Here is an 18,500-nt window from a genome sequence, read left to right as displayed (position 1 = left end):
CCTCTTCGTGTGGCATCACGAGAGGCACACCTGCGGGGAACGCATGCAAGGCACATGGGTCTAGCCTGTGGGGCGAACGAAACCAGCGAAGGGTAGATACTCAGTTGATTTGTGTAGCTGGCAATGTCAGCTACACCAGCTCTTTGGATCTGTCAAACGGTGACAGCTACGATCATGACGAGTTTAACAGCCACGAATCGCTGTTCGCATTCGACCCACCCCCACGAGAGCCAGCGCTCATACGCAACATATCACGCTGCAACTCAAAGACCAAGGGTAGCCCTAACTACTGATTTTATACCTGCTGCTTGCTGTTTCATGTGTTTTATACCTCCTCAGAGAAGTGCTTCACATTATCCCTATAAGATGTGGAGCACGACTTTCTGCATTTCTGGTGTTAACAGCTCAAAACGTAGACGAGACACGAGACGAGAAAAGGACACCACAAGCACTCACTTTCAACAGCGTTTATTTGAAAGAAACACGGCTTCTTTCAAATAAACATTGTTGAAAGTCAGCGCTTGTGGTGTCATCTTCTCGTCTCGTCTACGTTTTGCGTTAACACCAAGACTGGAAACCAACAAACCCAAGCTGCTATTCTAGTGAAATACATTTCCACATTTGTATCCTGCAAGAACGCTACTGACATTCAAAAGCACCGACTGCTGCCTTTGTTTACATCAGCAGGTACAGTGGCTACTTGTTGTTTGCTTGAGGTAATGCTAGCTGCTCATCAATGGCATCAATTAATGTCAGAACATATCAAAACAGACTTTGTGCATGTAAGCATCGTTGCATCACTCCTGGTCACGGTGATATGAGCAACCACACACCTTCAAAAACAGTGAGTGCACGCGACTGTAGTGTGGGAGTGACATTATGCTGCCTACTTATCATCCCTCGTGTTCTCTTCAGGCACACAATTAATGTATTCCATAAAGTAGACATAGATTAGGACATTGGGCGTATGATCACTCATTTAGAGAATGCGCAGCTTTCTCACGGGTACACCTCTGTCAGTATTGACACCGTTATTAGTCAGTATACACTGATTATGCATCATTTGACCGAACAAAAGAAAAATGGCTATTTCTGATTCAACGCCTTTTCCCCATTAGCCCTCGGCTATTGGTCAAAAGTTTTCTGGCGGCAGCGGAAGGTTATAGAACAGGCCGATCTCTCAACATACTGACGGACTCAAAAGAGGTGTGCAGAAACTACACGAGAGGCAGAATCAGCAAAACTGTCCTCAGAATACTCAGCGGAGCCACCTCTGCCGAGAAGGAAAAGCCCCGGCACAAACTAATCTGGATCCCGGGTCACGTAGGCATAGTGGGGAACAAAAGGGCAGACAACCTAGCTCGAGGCGAAGCATTTTGAGTTGGGCGGTCGAATGCCCGGGAGACCCACCTACAGGCTTGCGAGGGGGGATACGCAGAGACCCTGAACTTACATAGAGGAACTGGAATCAGATATCTGCCACCACACAAAGACCTCTCAAAGGAGGAAGCGACCAGCTGGCGCAGACTATAGACAAACTCCTTCCCCAACTTACACGTGCTCAATGAGATGTTTCCGACACAATACAGGGCCACCTGCCCTTGGTGCGGTGCCAAACCTACACTCTACCACATCACCTGGGTGTGCGAACACAACAAAGCATTCCACAAACACGAACACCCGAGTGCGGAGCAATGGGAGAGTCGGCTCACCAGCAGCGAGCTCACGGCCCAAAGGGCCCTAGTGCAGCACGCGAGCGATGCAGCGCGACTCAGTGGAGCCTTGGAATAGGGGCCCACCCTTGCTGAAGAGAAGTCTCAAGTTGCCAGCGCCAAGAAGATGAAGACGACGGAGACCTCGTAAGCGCGAAACTCTTGAAAGACTCAAAAGTTTTCACTCACTCACTCACTGGCTGCACCCACTTCACCTACCTGCCATGCGACATCATAAACCCAAGAACTCGCCGTGTCAAAGTGACGTGTACACGCTAAAGGTGCATTAATATGCCCAACAAAACTGAATTTTCTTCTGAATAGCCGCAGGCTGCCCCGTTTCAAAAGGAATAAAAGATGGCTGCCGCAGATTGCTCATGCACTGGCTACTCGCACCTGCCGGAGAGCATGAGTTTATTTGCGTATAACCAAACTTTTTGCATGGTTGTGTAATGTTTTCGAGCACTTTCAGCATGTTTACGACCTCGCTCTGCCAACTCTTCTTTGCTGAGGATCTATTTTAGCAGCATTCTTAAGCTTCCGTTGCTTGCCACCGCGATTTTCGACCAGCCACCACAAGCTAAGTAATGGAAGCGGACGAATCACAGACGCCGGCCCCACCCTCTTCATCCAGTTATCGATTTTCAGTGCAGTGGCTCGGCCCCATCGAATTCCTTTCCACTTGAGCATGCTCCTCGCCTCTTGTCAGCCAATTAGATAAGACAAGCCGGTCAGTGTAGGCAATGTTATTCGTTTTTCAAGCAAACAAAAGTGACCTCCTGTGAATGAGGAGAGCGTTTGATTGGTCTATTCGAACAACTCTGTGGGTGACCGCCCGATGCTTGCGTCGGTGGTCAATTTTCTATCGAGCTGAAAAAGTTCATCTGCATGGGACTCAGTTGCGATCGAAAGTGCCGATGTTCTCAAGAGCGTGGCTAGACTCTAGGAGCGAGGACAAACACACCATAGTTATTTCAGAAACCACTTTTACATCTTTGGGAAAAAAAGCAATACGCATTTTATTTTCTGATCATAAACAGAGAATACAGACTAAATAAATGAAGTGCTTATGTGCAAAAATCTAAACAAAATTTCCTGCGTGCACCAGGCATATACGAGCGTTGCCGTAGATGCGAGGTTTCGTCTGCTCATTTTTAACATGAGCAGACGAAACGAGACGTGGCTTATCGCAGCGCTGCTGTTACTGGCAACGTTTCCAGAACCATGCAGTGTGTTCCACCCACTACACTGCACCATTCTATAAAACTGTACTCATGGTCCCAGACGTGTCTGTTTCTTTCTCACTTTTGTTGGTTTGAATTTTGTTCAATTCGAACTGGCCTAATGGTCCCTTGAAATTCGAAAAATGAGCTTTTACTGTAGTAATGTCTATTGTGTCTTGTAGCTGGTGCGTCATAGCCCTTGTTGCTTTTGCGCCATTAATGTCTGCCAAGTCTCCGCATTCCTGCAACCCGGGCCTCTTGTTTGCACTGGACAGGAGGCATGTGTGGAACAAAATAAATATTGTTTCATTTGAGCCACGCTTTTTTTTTTTTTTTCTCTTCACGCGTAGGCCACGGCTATGTGGCTCGAGGTGATGTCGGCCGTGGCGATGAGGGCGAAGCCGATGATCATAAAGGTGACCTTGAAGATGCGTTCCTGCGGCTGATTCATCTTGGGTGGCAAGACTTCCATGAAGGTGACGTGGAAGAAAATGCCTGTGGCCAATGCCTGGACAAGGGCTTTGGTCAGCGTGCCAATCTGCCGGCCCATCAATAGCCCAGCCATCTGCGCAGATAAGAAAAAGAGGGTTTGCAAAAGACCCACATTGTCATAATTCATTGTTTGCATTCGTTCACTTACTGATGGGATTAAAAAATGGTTATCATATTCGTGTTGCCATCAGCACCCATGAATTTACACATCACAATTTGTCTCAACACCAATAGCCATCATTCTTTTGCGGATTTGCTTTCTCGGGCCCAACTCGCGATTTCGCTGTTCACTTTTGAGAAGCCCTCTTGTCAGGCAACCACTAAAGCAATCTTAGCGAATTGGTGCCATTTATTAGACAACAGTGTACATATCATAGTGCATAGTGTACTTGTGCAATACCAGTGCATAGTGCAATTAGTGTACATACATAGTGCATTAATGGCAATAAGTGCACATATCATGTTTTTTAGTTTAATTGTCAAATACAGTCGGATTCCATTAATTTGAACCTGATGGGACTGACGAATTATCCGGCGGGTTGAATTGAACAAGCTGTAGAAAAAAAGGCCTCATTCTGTTTGCCTGAATCTAACATGCTCTCGAATTAAGTGCGCTGTCTCTTTCTATGTGTCCAAAGTAGAAAACTAACGTAGAAATTGCAATAACGCTCCTAAGTAAAGTAGAAATCTAACGCGCATCCAATTTCTTAACAAGAAAAATGCCAAGGGTGTAAGGTGTTACTCAATGGTGGCCAGCTTCCTAAAGTCAGGTTTGCCGCAATACACTAGTGTTGTGCAGTAAAGCACACGAATGTCGAGTAGACGGTTTTGGTTTCGTGCTGGATTGCACTGTGCAGGTAGTTTTTGGCCCAATTTTCTTTCTAAAGTAAAGGCACGAGTTAGAATCCGGTGAATTCCATAGCCAAACATTGTGAGCCATGGTTACTACCTTGAAATTCTTGCTAGAGTGGGCCAAAAATAGGCATTTTCGACGAGAGTTGACATGTATTCAATGCATTCACTGTTCCTTAAGCTCAACTAAGAGAGACTCTGCAACTAAGGGGTCACTATTGGGGTCACCATAGGAGTCAGGCACGGGTGTGCTGACTTGTCAAGTTTGAATTATCCTGCAAAGGTCAATTTTAAGGTATAAACAACGAAAGGTTGGGCTTATAGAAATCCATTGGTGCCGGCCAGGACCTTTGGTTGCAATCGAGTTATCCAAGAAGTTTAATTAGCTGGTTCGAATGAGAAAGTATACTGCATTGGTAAATTCTTTAAAAACTTAATCACCTAGTTCATGACTGTGTAAATCGGCTCCATGAACAGATATCGCAATTATATTAATTTCATCTATTAGTAGTGGCTCAAGTGGCCTCAGGCTACCTAACTACAGTAAGTGATAACAGCAAAAAGAGACCTGCTGCTCATCACAATGTGCCAAATTTCCTACATGGCATTATCCAGATCAAAATTGTGATGAATAGGCGTGTTGCCTTCTCATGTGTTAAGGGGCAGTAATTGATGCGTTTGTAGGCATGCTACTGAAAAAACAATATTTAGGTAAATGCAACTTTTACCAGTATGGTGGAAAAGCTACTGATGCACTTTTTCCACCTTGTTGCCAGTTTACAAATGTTTCATTCACTTAATAGTAATAATAATTAATGGTAACTTAATAGTAACACCTAACCACAGTTCCAGCAAGTCAGTTAGCCGTTGCTACATGTACTCATTTAGGGAAAGAAATGGGGCCACAGAATCATATGAGCAAATGTTTAGTACAAATTTAGCTACCAATAATGAAGTAGCATTTTTGAGTTGTAAATTTGTGTAACAATTAACTATTTGCTAAACAAATAGTAGCATGAAATTGTACCCAAGCCGTGTTCACTACAAGGTAGAATTTGAAATGAGTCTTTCAGCCCTGGTTTGGTAAAGCCAGTAGAATAGCCAGTTAAGTCAATGCATTGTTTGCTTTGCTGTTTTGCTTTTATTTCTGCCTGATTTTCAATATTTTGTGTGCCTCTGATTAGTGCAAGTGTTATCGGCATAGGCAGTGTGAAATTTTCCTAGTGTGCGACTTCTGCAGAACTAGGCTGTTTCGTGTTGTGTGGTATTTCGGCATGTGACAGCCCGGCATCCACATCAATAATGTATTTCAGAATTTTCGGGAATTTCACTTGTTCAATCGCAGTGAGCTGAACGATTTCCCCAAATGATTATTAGTGCCAGTGTTGTCATATTAATGAACTTTTGGCTAAACAGTTTGGACTCAGAACAGCCACCATCTTGCCTGGTTCTCGGTTTGTCGAAAGGAACAGAGGTTGCAAAGCTCAGTTTGTGATAACCATGGTTAGATGACTAACTACTGTTATGTCTGCTGTGTAGCTAGTAATAACCGTGGTCGGCAGTAACTGTAGTTAGTATATTATGGCTCTCCATGTAAAAGGTATAAGATACTTTCCAGCAAAGTGCAAGGGGCCTCGAGGCACAAATAGAAGAGGATTGGCACTGAGACGAGCATTGACAGCTATTTGTTGTACAATCGCTATTTTCTGTTGAAAAGTGGTCAGCATTCTGGTGAGTTTGGATGCATATGGTCGCACAATCTTGTGTTGATCTGGCCAGCAGCGACTCTTATTCTAGTGCTACATGATTACGAGGGTGAAGGGAAGAATCATCTAATCTATTGATGCGAACACTTGAACTATTATTGTCTAACAGAAAGAAAGCTGCCATGAGCATTTGTGTTTCGGATCACAGCATCTTCCACTTCAAAGGCTTACAACCATCCAACTGACAAAATGTGGTGTCGAGTCTAGTATGCTGCCTCATTAAGGCCGACCTCCATGGAGCGAATTTTCTAGACAAATTTTGCACAGCTGAACTTAGAGAATTTCACGTGGTCAGACGAGGTAGGCTGTGACGTTGGCTAAACAAAACAGATGGTAAAAATGCACCTACGCCAATGTTTATTACATGCAAAATAAAGCAACTGTGACCTTAAACTGCGTTCCAAAGCAACCACAGTTGCCACCACAACAGTTGTAAACAGCTTACGGGAAGCCAGCTTTTGCGTTGCAGTCTGATTGGTCCACGTACCTGTCCAGCGGGTACGGTGCTGGCGACCACGAGCCCTGCGCTGGCAGCAACGATGGAGCTGTGTTCCATGGCAGCCGCGTATAGTGCCACGGCCACTGTCATCAGCGTCTCGCGCATGTACACACCAATGACCAGCCACACCAGCTTGGTAGCATTCTCCTGCATCAATAGATGATTGACCAATGATGATGATCAGTACACAGTCTTCAACTGAATAAATTACATTGCCATAATCATTGCAATGCCAAGGTCACAGACAAAAGATCACTTATGGGCTTGGATAAGAACGTGAAACTAATTAATACTGTAGCACACATTAAATGGAATGGAACAGAATAACATTGGAGAAGTGTTCAGAAAACGGCAGAGCAAGGATGGCATGATATTTGGTTGCTTTAAGAGGAAGCTTTAGCTCGGGCCCAACTCCGACGCGGCCTATTCAAATACATGTAAAAAGCAAAAACGTTTTTCTGAGATAACCCCTGGACCGATTTTAATGAAGTTTGTTGCATTTGAGAGAGAAAGTTAAATTCTAGTGACTGTTGGAAGCGGAATTTTGATTTAGGTCCTGGATCTTGTTAAAGGAATTTTCAAAAATTCGGAAGTGTGAAAAAAATAGAAGAACGAAGTTTACAAATTCATAACTCTGCATCAAAAACAGATATCGCGGTTCTGTAAACGGCATCCATTAGACCATCGAAAGCGGACAAATTTAATATGTCATTTTATATCTTACATGAATTTGTTACGTTGTTTACAAAGGTTCTGCAAAAGCTGTATTTCCATAATACTAAATTTTTTTACATTCATGTATAGCATATCAATTTTGTCCGCTTTAGATGTACTATTAGAGGCAATTCAAAGAATTGTAGTATCGTTTTTCGTTTTAGAGTTACAGAGTTGTAAACTTGATAGTTTCTTTTTATGAAAATTTACGATATTCGTCAATTTTTAATAAGAAATTAAGGGCCTAAATCAAAAATTCACAACCAACAGTCGCTAAATTTTAAGTTTGTCTTTTAAAAGCAACAAACCTCGTCAAATTTGGTGCAATGGTTGCCGAGAAAAACGAATTCTCCTTTTACATGTACTAAGATAGGGGCACCCGAGCTAAAGCTTCCTCTTAAAGACACACTAAATGCAGTCATTGGATAAAGAACATCAATCAATCATTTGTTCTATGCCGAGAAAGTGAACATTGTGAAATTTAGGCACTCAGTCGTATGCCATTCTGCTGCTCGTTGCACAACCCACTGTAGCAGCACAGCAGACGATCAGGCAAGCTGGAGCAAGTGCCAAAACATTCTTTGTTCTGTTCTCGCATGGCTACCTCTTGCATCAGGGCACTTAGAGCTCTTGGTAAGTAAGACTGCTTCTTAGAAAAGCTGTTATAGTAAATTATCCAGGGTGCTGTGAAGCTTGCCAGAATATTCTCTGTCAATTTGAAGTCAAGGGCTTTCATTTGCAGCAAAAAAAAAGAAAAAAATGTGTCTGCATTTTTTTAAATACGGCTTCTGCGATCGGACAAGCTTGGAGGAAAATGGGCGCAGTTGTTACTGCTTAGCGAAAGTACACCTGGGGACTTCTGACCAAAGGCAAGGAGGTCACTGAACCTGATAAGGCCTCTTTCTCACATGGGATGCAAAGCACTTGGAACACTTGTTTGGTATGTTCCAACCTTGAGCCACTAGCACCACAGCAACCACCGCTTTTCAAAGAATAGAGTATGAGCAGCAAGCATGAGCTGTTGCTGACATGTCAACCTGTACATCACGTCCTGCTAGCACTCCGCCATTAATCACAGAGGCAGTACACAGACATAGCTGCTGTGTAGGGTCGGTTTTTGTGATATTGGCGGTGCACTAAAGAGCTACACCAAATGAGCTTATAGTTGCACGCTTTTTTTTTTCTCAGTGCATACCATATTTTCTTCATTCGATGGGAAAATGATCATTACTGAGGTACTTAAAGAGTTCCTGAACCACGCCTCAGGCTTGGTAAAAAAAAGTTTACAGATAGCATAGGCTGCTGTGAGCATTTCGGCCAAATTTTGCACTCATGCGACGCATGTGGAGATGTAAGCGGAGCGCTCAGTCACCTTTTTTTTCTCAGATGCTCTCTTCAACAGAAGCCTGCTCCTTTATCATTTCTGGTCACTTTATTTTGTAATATAGCAGGTTCTTGTACATGGCTGCTATTGACCACTAGCTGACATCAATCAAGAAGGGCACTTGAATCAGTGTGCTTCTTCCTACTGTTACTGTGTATATTTATTGACACGGTTTAATAAACAGGCTGAAGTAAGCAAAAGTCTGCTTTCGAATTTCGGTAATAATTAGGTACTTCCGGAAGAAGCAGGCTGTCGTCTGCTCACGCGCAGCCATGGCCGCCCACGTAGGAGTGAAACCTTGGTCACTCTGCTTATCAGTGTTGTAGCCGTCAGGTCTCCCTAATTTGGACTAGTTTTGAACACTCGACTAGCCTCGAACCACTGGAAGCTTAAGGTCAGACCACACGTATTCTTGCCAGCACACGTTCACTAATGGCCACTCCTGGTTAGAAGCCTTGGCAGATTTTGCTTTGTATCGAGCTGTTGATTGCTCAGTACAATGTGGCTACGGTCCATCGGTCAGGCTGGTGCAGGACAAAACCGGTCCGTACCACGTGGCATGGCCAGACTGGAGCATGCGAGTGCGAGCGCACCCTCAAACCCTACGGTGCACCAAGCAAACGGTGTGCATGCGCACTACAGTTTCGTGTAGCTGCAATCTGCTACGTAACATAGATACCGAAGCCGCCGTGTGGTGCTGCTATGCGTCTGCTGGCGGAGTGCGCTGTGGCTTGCCGAGGACAATCGCATCTGGCATGCCGTAGGTGCCAAAACCAGAAATAATGGCATCTATATGAACATCCAAAAGCAAATTTGAACTGCACACCACGGTGATGTTCAGTAGGCAGAATGCTGTGGACACGCCCTGCTCAACCGTAGCCTCCAGAGTGCAAGCCATTCAAGAAGTAGCGGAAGCACCGCGAAGGAGGCGTTTGATTGCCAATAACTCTGCTTCTGCTGAACGCATTGTAATACATTTTGAGGAAAGTACTTCTGAAATAGTATTTTAACTTCAAATGCTGGACTTCAGTAAAAAGTAGTTAGGGGTCCCTTTAAAGGCCGAACATTCGATGTCTCATAGATACGGTGCCATGGTAGGTCACTGTGGCATCACGGATTTCAAGGTACATTTCTTTCGTATGCGGGCCATTTCACCTAATGAAGAGCTCTAGAAACTTGCTGGCTTGAGTCTGCTTCTGTTAGATGGCAATGAAGTCCTTCATTATCATTGATCAATTAATTTGACCCAAACAAATGTTGCAAAAATCTGCAACGTTACAGAGAGCTGGTGCGGGAAATGCTAAGCAGCATTTCCACCTCTTTCGAATTCTTGCCTCTTTTCCAACTTTCTAGGGGTGCTGTTTTGGCCACTGTCAAATTCGTCACGTTGTAGGCTCCGATTACTCACAGGGCTTACACAGCCTCTTGGATTGGATAATGACACCTACATGGTGGAAATCGACTCTCCAGAGTAGCTCCAACAGGCACCTTCCTCGCAGTAGGAACTGTCACTTTGCAGAAGCATAAGTTACTATAGTTGCTGACTGATAATTCAGGCTTGTCGGGAACTGCCAAAAAGTCAAATAATTGGAAATGAGAAATAGACTCACCAGAAAATAAGGGACATACCTTACATTTCTATGTGCATGTACACTTGCCTGCCTCCTAACGCATTCTTCTCTAGCAATCACTTTCGAGATTTCAAGTCAGAGAATATTTCACGTGGCTTAGCGCCAAATGCATAGAAGTACAAAAAAAAATAAGTGACAGCATTTCTATAATTGTGCAAAAACACCATAACTGAATGCATGCAGTGTTGAGTAAAAAAAAAATCTCACGAAAGTGATTTTGTCTCTGAAAGCGATTGCTCAAGAATACCACCCCTTGTTATTCAGTATGGTGAACAAAGTATACTTACAACCTAAAAGATTTTTCTCCATGGCTGCCAACAACTTAAGAATGCATTGGCATATGTACCGCTGTACAAGACGATTTGTTTATATACTCCAGCCAGTTGCATTCAATAATTTTAGTGAGGTCATATGCTTCCTGCTTTCCTGTGTGCACTTGTTTCCTCCGTACAGATCCATCTTTGTGCCACTGGTTTTAGGATGAAACTCAAATGCCTTGCCAAGTTTATGGGAGACCATGATGACAGCGCTCGGCCAAAGGTAACATTTTACCTAGAAACAAGAAGCGCTTTTCCGCACAGCTTTTCATTTACATTAGCAGAGCAACGGCACTTAAAAGCGATGAGCAGACACGAGCAGGTGCGGCTCTTTTTCAGAGATAAAGTCAGAAGCAAGTGCTGGCTTCACCTTTCTCATGCACTGTTTCGGAAAGCGGAGGCATGGTTTAGGTTATCACACCGAGTATATCGCTCCTTTAACTAGGATGATGGAGGAGGCCTTTCTGTTCTTCTGCATACAACTGTGGCCTGGGGCGACGGGTCGTACCTGGAGCCCCATCGCGAGGCCTTCGAGGACCGAGTGGACAGCCACAGCGCCCACCGTGAAAGCCAGGCGAATGGCGGCGCTGGGCCCATCGGCGTCCGTGTCCTCATCGCTGCCGCAGTACGAAGAAGGCTCTGTGACAATGCCACGCTCGGAAGGCGCTGCGACGGTGTAGGAGCGCTGCTGCCGGTTTTGTCGCGGATTCTCCTCTATGGTGAAGCAGGAAAAAAAAGAATTTTGGTCTAGCTGGCATGTAGCGGGGTAGGCACGACACATCCCGGAGAGGCTAAGCTTGTTTATAGAGCCCCTCACCAAGCTGCATAGCAAATTTTGGTTTTTACGCTAGAAGTTGTTGCGTGCCCTCTGATCTACCACAAGAATTTTTCAGAATAGTTCATTAATAGCAGAGATAGAAATACTTGGAAGTGCTGCGAACTCACGATTTCGGGAGGCGACCTTCACCGCCAACATAGACACTCGCCACTTTGCCCCATGTAGCCTCCGCAAGCGGAATTCCTTTCCAGAGCCAGAGGATCGCGTGAGAGATACGTCACAGGCCCCGCCTTCTTCCTTTTATTTTTTCCCCCTCACTTTTTTTTTTATTTATTTATTGGCGCACTTTCAGTGCCAGTATCGCGCACGACTGCATGGCATGGGAACAAGCAGACGAAACGGGAGTAAGTCCCTCTTGCTACAGCACTGAGTAAAACAAATACAGCCAGACATCTGGTTTGTAGGTTTTATTATTTCTCAACTTTAAATCGCCTAGTGAAGCAACAGATCAAGCAAATAAGTGATATTGCCTTGAATAATTCTTGAAGTTGTGTCACTGTTGGTGACGTCAAAGCGCTGCAATTTATGCAAGCGCACTTGTGCGATTGACATTGACTCTTTGGCTGGGAATGTGGCCCCCGCGAAAGGGTGCACGCACTTGGTTTAAAATTTCGGCTCGTTGCCCAGCGTGCACCGGTGTATTGACGTGGTAGTGTTACGAGTCCCGTGTCGCAGAAAATTCGGTGGTGGCGTCGGCGGTGTTGTTCGTGAGCAAAAAATTGCCGTATATATTTAGGCCAGGACAGAGTGCACTCAGACGCGCACTCTGTCGAGCCTTGTTCACTCTTGCACCGCATCCACCAACTTATGTTACATTTTGTATAACGCTTGCACAAACTTTGTACTTTTTAATATGTTGCCATTTATGTACGCGTTTGTGCTTCTTATGGGTTGTTGCTGTTGCATTATTGTGTGATTCCGTAACTCAATTTAAAATGCCTAATCACGATATTGCATCTGTTCATGAAAATATTTTTGTGGCGCTTTAATGTACAAAGCCATTGTTTTTCTCTTTCTTTTTATTCTCACTGCTTCTGAGCAAATGTATGGGTGGAGGGACCTTTAGTCAGGCAGAGCTCATCTGCCTTTTAGTCCTTTCAACCCAGGCAATGTATGTCTGAATAAACGAACTGAACTGAACTGAACCTTCACTTCCGTGTTCCCCTTAAGCACACGGATAAGATTTGTGTGGTAAGTAGGATTGGTCCCTTACTTCCTCACAGCAGCCACTTCTTTCCCATCCTTCCACATGGCTGTGTTACGTAAATGCCACAAATGTATTGCCCTCTGTTAAAAGCAGTAACGCTGCACAGCTTACATGCAGGACGTTTATCGTACGTATTGTCACGTAGTAGTGACGGTGAAGAAGGCAGCAAAACTGTGATTAACGAAACTAGCCTTTTATTGGGCGAACTTGTGCCCTCAAAAGCAGGCTGCACTCAAAGAATAACAATAGCAGCGAACACACTCGGCGATCGGCGAAAATCTGATCAGCGGGTCAAGCGCGTCGGCTTTTATACATCACTCGTCGAACGTTCCAGAGTAACCGCTGCAAGCCACATGTCTTCCACAAAGTTCTACACTATTCACCTCGCGCATACATGCAATCAAATTACACAAGGTTTGGTGACAGAGAGTGGATGGAACCATCGATAACATTCCAGAAACTTCCGATACATGCAGGCGCGTCCTGCGCTGTGTGATAACATTTGTTAGGCGGTGAAACATGTTTGCCCGATAAAGATAAACAAGTACACATATCTATATTCTGAAGCACAGTGGTTTCAGTCTAGGATGTCACGCTACCATGAATCCACCGAAGATGGCAAATAGATCGCCAGACCATCCTTTGCAAGTGGCGTGGTATGTGGTGTGCGGCTTGCCTGCACACTCGTTTCATGCTTTTTACTTCCAGTCCCGCCTGGCCACAACAACAGCCAGGAGAGCATGGTCTAGATAACATAGCGAAACAAAATACGGAGACTAACGCAATCTTGCGCACACTATGTCTTCCCCACGGTACAAGACCTATGGAGCAGCACACGCATGAGCACACACCATAACAAAGCCGACATTGTGCCCCACCAACATGTCCGCTACAGCAAAAAAAAAAAAAAATTGATACCATGTAACTTCCTTCACACTTTCCTCCTAGCGCGCGTAGGGGTTAGAGCCTGTCCTCAGTTTCATGCTTCCTCTGTGTTCTAGGGCACCTGCCAGTCGGAACTTCCACATTGGAGTCAAAAGTTTCGTAGCGTCCATTGAAGTGGTGCTCTAAAAAAGGACAGCTTTGACTTGTCCACACATTCCCTGAAATTTTACACGCACGTTTCTATAAAACCTCTACACCGACACCAAAGTGGTTACAGAAGCTGCTCTCAATACACAAGCTGACGCTCTCATTTTGTTCTCTCTCAGATATACTTGAACACACTTTTATCCCCATATGTGCTCGCAAGGCCGCATTTATACCAAGTACATGTGTAATGAAACGAGCCATTTTAACGTGATAGCATTAAGGGCCCCGTGTTGCAAAAAAACAAGTCTTGGCGGCATTGTCTATTAGCGGAAAATCATCCGTATATATTTAGGTATAATTATATGCCACACCTTGCTATATGACATGCGGGTTATATTGCCACACCATTCTATCACTAAAGTTTATACCTGAGTAATTGTCTTACATTGTTGACAAAACAACGGGCAAAACGAGAACAAGGAAAAAGCAGGAGCCAATGTTTCAACTAGTGGACTTGTCTTGCTTGACCTGTGTCTTCCCTTGATTCTTGACAAAGTAATTCTTCCGTATTCTGAGAATGACAGCTCACAAACAAATGTTGTGAAAAAAAAAACACCGACAGCGCATGCCATTTATGTTAAATCTTCTCAAACTTAAATATCAAAAGTGTGAAGCTAAAGAGAAACGTGAGAAATTATCATTCTTTTTTTTCGTGCAGCTATTCACTACCTTCGGGATCGGCATACACAAGATACCGCGTTTCTACCAGAAAGCTCACCTTTGTGCATAGCGTTCACCGTCAGCGTTTCCCGGTAAATACGGTTACATAAGCTGCACTTGCTGGGGAGCGTAAGAAGCAGTCGGGAATTTTTGAATGGGCGAAGCTTAAGCGTCCTCCAAGTTTTTGCTTTGCAGACAAGTTTTTGCTTTGCAGAAGGTGGGGGGAGGGGAGTGATATACGTCTGAAGACACCCGAAAATTGTCGATATCCTCGCCTTCCTCGACTACACCTGGGGGAGGGGGGGGGTGTTTGACAGAAGAGCTAAAGGGCCCCGGGTGCTAGATGACCTAGCTACGCCACTGCGCGTAGTGGCCATATAATTGCTATCCCAGTCAGTGGCGTAGCAACAGGGGGGGGCCGGGGGGCCGTGGGCCCCGGGTGCAAGGGGCCAGTGAGGGGGGGGGCGGGTGTCATATACGTCTGAAGGCACCCCTCTTTCCGCCGGCTACACCCGGAGAGGGGGGTGTCAGAAGACCTATGGGCCCCGGGTGGCAGACGACCTAGCTACGCCACTGATCCCAGTCATAATGACTCGCTGTTCCTGCTATTTTTTAATTGCAACATATTCATTCGGAGGTTTGTGGATGTTAATGTTCACGGCTGGGCGGCATATACGCAAAGCCTTCTTAAATGCGCTGTAAAGAACGTCTCCCGATTTTACCTCCCAGCAACCTCGTTCTGGAGTTCTCGGGCGAGTCGATCAGGTCGGAGTCGCCGCTGGGCGACGCGGGCTCCGCCCGCGGTGCAGCCGGGGACTCCCGCACCGAGTCGCCAGAGGGCGCGCCGGCGCGCCGGGTCGCCGCGGCTATCATGCCGTCGGCGTACAGCGCGGCGCAGAAACAGGCGAACACGAGCGTCTCCGCGAATGGGAAGGCGCCGCGCACCGTCTTGTGTTCCTCCTGCGCCGCCTGGACTGCGGCTCGCACGGCGGGCATCATGGCCAGGAACAGCGCGCCCAGAAAGGCGCCCGCCGTGAAGCACCGCACGTAGGACAGCGCGCGGGCGCCACCGCAGTCGCGGCGGTGGCGCTGGCTCCTGCAGAACGGCGATGGCCTGGCGTTGTACAGTCGTCGAACGCCTCTATAACGAATTGCTCGGCGCCTTCGAAATAATTCGTTATACAGGTCATTTAGTTGTAAAGGTAACGCACCGCAACACTGACGCAATATGACCGGGACATAATTGTTCGTTCGTTATGCAGGTCTCTTTCGTTGGTATAGACGTTCGGCTGTAATTGGACTGCCGGCACCGAAAAGAAATATGGCATATTGGTTGTATGGTAATTCGCTCCGTGCAGGAGGCTGCCACCTCAAGTTCACTGCAAAAAATCCTGTCCTGAGCTTTCCCCTCAATGTTGCAGTAAGGTTTCATGTCGGTTCTTGCTTCGTTGGTCCATTTTCCGTTGGAGTGTGAAGTTTGTTTCTCGGCAGTGATGATCAAACGCCGCAGACAGGAAATGATGTAGCGCAAATAGACAAGAAATTCTATGGTAAAAAATAATTATGGGGTGTAAAACTCTATAATTCACCAAAGTGCCAAGACCACAATCTTATTAACGCCGTAGTGGGGACTCCCGATCGATCTTGACCAACTGGGGTTCTTTTACGTTCCACGGCATACGGACGTTTTCCTTCTTTTTTTTTCATTTCGCTCCATCAAAATGCGGCCGGGATATCATGATCCCGCGACCTCGTGTTAAGCAGCATAACGCTAAAGCCACAGAACAACCACGGCGAGTAAATGTTTACAGTTAAACATGTGTGCTATAGGGACAGGACAGGTAAAGCAACTGAATTACTACGTGCAGCAATACGGCAACCAGTGTCTCACTCGACTGTCTCAATGACTGTTAGAGCCCCGCCTACCTGTACGGTGCAGCTGCGTCTCTGAACGATCAGCAAAGCTGATTACAGCCAAAACTCCTTTTATCGTACATTGTACGGAGTCTCACTGACCTATCAGTAATCCTGATTTTAGCCACACAGGATATCGTCCAGATTAGCATAGGTCAGACAAAGAAAAAGGGCGGTAGGCCCTACCCCTCCGCGCGCTAGAAGAAAAGTGTGGAAGAAATGACGTAGTAGGTTCTCCTTTGTTTTGCTGTTTTTTTTATTTTTTTGCTGTAGTGGCCCCGCCTTTCGGGCCACAATGGCGGGTTTGTTATTCTGTGCGCTCACACGTGTTGCTCCGTAGGTTTCGTACCGTGGCAAAGGCGCCGTGCGGGCAGGTTTGCGTTGGTCTCCGTGTTTTGTTGAGCTGCGTTATCTGGACCGTGCTCTACCGGATGTTGCTGTGGCCAGGTGGGACACGAGGAACTAAAGTTCGTGAAATGAACGCGAATGCAACGCTGTACGCAATGTACCGCGCCACGGCTGTGGCAACGGACGAAGGAATATCCGCGAAAAATTTTGCCCTCTTCGGCGGAATCATGCCAACGTGCTAACGATTGTTTAGTATTGCTGCGGAGCGCGCGGGTCCGAGCAGCACGGTTGCGCGCAGCGCGGCGTGGTTTCGCGAGAAATGTAAACAAGAGAGGAGAGCTGGCCCGATAGGCGGAGCAACGCCATTAGCAACGCCAACTTCCGGCTTCACTTTCGCTTCACAAAGAGTGACGTCAGGGCCTCTCCTGCGTTTCCTTCCTCCGTGGGGCGGTAGCTAGGGCCGTTAGGCCCGTACCACGGGTGCAATTGCCAATGAGAGTCAAAAGTTTGGTTGGCCTCAACCTACAAGGATTGGCATATCTCTTAATAAGTAAAGGTCATCATCAGCAGCATGGCTACGCCCACTACAGGGCAAAGGCCTGTCCCATACTTCTCCAACTACCCCGGTCATGTGCTAATTGTGGCCAAGCTGTCCCTGCAAACTTCTTAATCTCATCCGCCCACCCAACTTTCTGCCGCCCCCTGCTACGCTTCCCTTCCCTTGGAATCCAGTCCGTAACCCTTAATGACCATCGGTTACCTTCCCTCCTCATTACATGCCCTGCCCATGCCCATTACCAAGTATACCAAGCAGTAATGCGGCCTGCCTTGCTCCCGGATACGTGGCATACAACGGGAAAACGGCGACGACTATGGCGTCGACATGCAGGGTCGCTGCACGCGTTGTGGCCGTTTACGTACCTCGTACGTCGGGCGAAGCAGCCCTGCTGGCCGTTGTCGGCACAGGCCGACGCCGCGACCGTGTAGGCCACGCCGTACAGCGCGCAGTTCAGCGACAGGCCAAACAGGGCCGTCTGGACCTGCACCAGGGTCACGTCCTTATCCGCGCTGCCCGCCATGTTTCGCAGTCCCTGGCACGGTTTGGTCAGCTTTGGCACGGTTTAGTAAACGCTGTGCGGTGTAGTCGACAGGCCGGCCTGAGTTATCGACGGGATTCTAAGGCGTCGGAAGAAAGAAACAGATTAATGCAAAGGGCGATGCACTGAGCAGCCAGTGAACCAGCTGTAGAGGTAGATGTAGAGACCTAGATTTTAGTGGCACATACCCACTCTGGGGCGCTGGCCAAGAACATGGAAGTTAAATATGACAATAAGAAAAAGTAATAAAATAATGTGAATAAGATTTGCGACTATAGATACAGATGGGAAAAAATAATAATACAGCTGATCTCATTGATTTTGTAAGAACGAGACCTTAAGTTCCGCTGAAATCTTTCTGGTCCTGCAATAAAATCCTGGATGGCATCGCCAGCTTTCCACTCAAGAGAACAACAATTTTCCTGTCGCTGTGCCCAAGGGTCGAGGCCCCTAAAGATAGTAAATTTTGAGTTTAATCTATGAAAGCGGAAAAGTGTTTCTAATGTAATCCCGGCCGCGGCGGCCGCATTTCGATGGGGCCGAGATGCGAAACCACCGGTGTACTTAGATTTTGGTGCACATTAAAGAATCCCAGGTGGTCCAAATTTTCGGAGTCCCCCACTACGGCGTGCCTCCTAATCATAAAGTGGTTTGGCACGTAAAACCCCATAATCAATTTTTTTTCTAATGTTCTTTTCCGCAATTCAGAATATCTGCTCCGGATATCCACCCTATAAACGAGGATGGATATCAA

General features: G+C 46.3%; 2 protein-coding genes across 13 annotated transcripts in view; one reads left to right on the top strand and one right to left on the bottom strand.

The window, feature by feature from the left end:
* LOC135896562 (MYG1 exonuclease) overlaps positions 1-3,602 on the top strand; it is a 631,131-nt gene extending 627,529 nt beyond the window's left edge. For all 10 annotated transcript variants that reach the window (XM_070525815.1, XM_070525811.1, XM_070525814.1 and 7 more), the window contains one exon: positions 3,286-3,602. The gene's annotated coding sequence lies outside the window, so the exon portion shown is untranslated. The remainder of the gene's footprint in view (positions 1-3,285) is intronic.
* LOC135896565 (zinc transporter ZIP3-like) lies at positions 3,221-17,904 on the bottom strand. Of its 3 annotated transcripts, none has more exons than XM_065425004.2 (5): positions 17,571-17,904; positions 15,110-15,483; positions 11,099-11,304; positions 6,491-6,691; positions 3,221-3,500 (listed from the first exon to the last, which is right to left on the bottom strand). In XM_065425004.2, the coding sequence occupies exons 1-5, from the start codon at positions 17,726-17,728 to the stop codon at positions 3,276-3,278; spliced, it is 1,164 nt and encodes a 387-aa protein (XP_065281076.2). In that variant the 5' UTR covers positions 17,729-17,904; the 3' UTR covers positions 3,221-3,275. The 3 variants fall into 3 exon arrangements, with proteins under 3 accessions (XP_065281076.2, XP_065281078.2, XP_065281077.2); XM_065425006.2 differs by having other exon boundaries at positions 11,153-11,304; XM_065425005.2 differs by having other exon boundaries at positions 6,533-6,691; positions 17,571-17,901.
* Positions 17,905-18,500: the final 596 nt, after the last annotated feature.

The sequence above is a fragment of the Dermacentor albipictus genome, chromosome 9, assembly GCF_038994185.2.
Source record: "Dermacentor albipictus isolate Rhodes 1998 colony chromosome 9, USDA_Dalb.pri_finalv2, whole genome shotgun sequence".
In the NCBI taxonomy this organism is placed as follows: domain Eukaryota; kingdom Metazoa; phylum Arthropoda; class Arachnida; order Ixodida; family Ixodidae; genus Dermacentor; species Dermacentor albipictus.
This window is presented reverse-complemented; position numbering and strand designations above follow the sequence as displayed.

Coding starts and splice junctions, on each gene's coding strand:
- LOC135896565 (XM_065425004.2), bottom strand. CDS start 17,728: ATGGCGGGCAGCGCGGATAAGGACGTGACCCTGGTGCAGGTCCAGACG. Junction 15,484..17,570: donor TGCTTCGCCCGACGTACGAG/GTACGTAAACGG, acceptor GCCGTTCTGCAG/GAGCCAGCGCCACCGCCGCG. Junction 6,692..11,098: donor GCCTCGCGATGGGGCTCCAG/GTACGACCCGTC, acceptor CTATTGATGCAG/GAGAATGCTACCAAGCTGGT.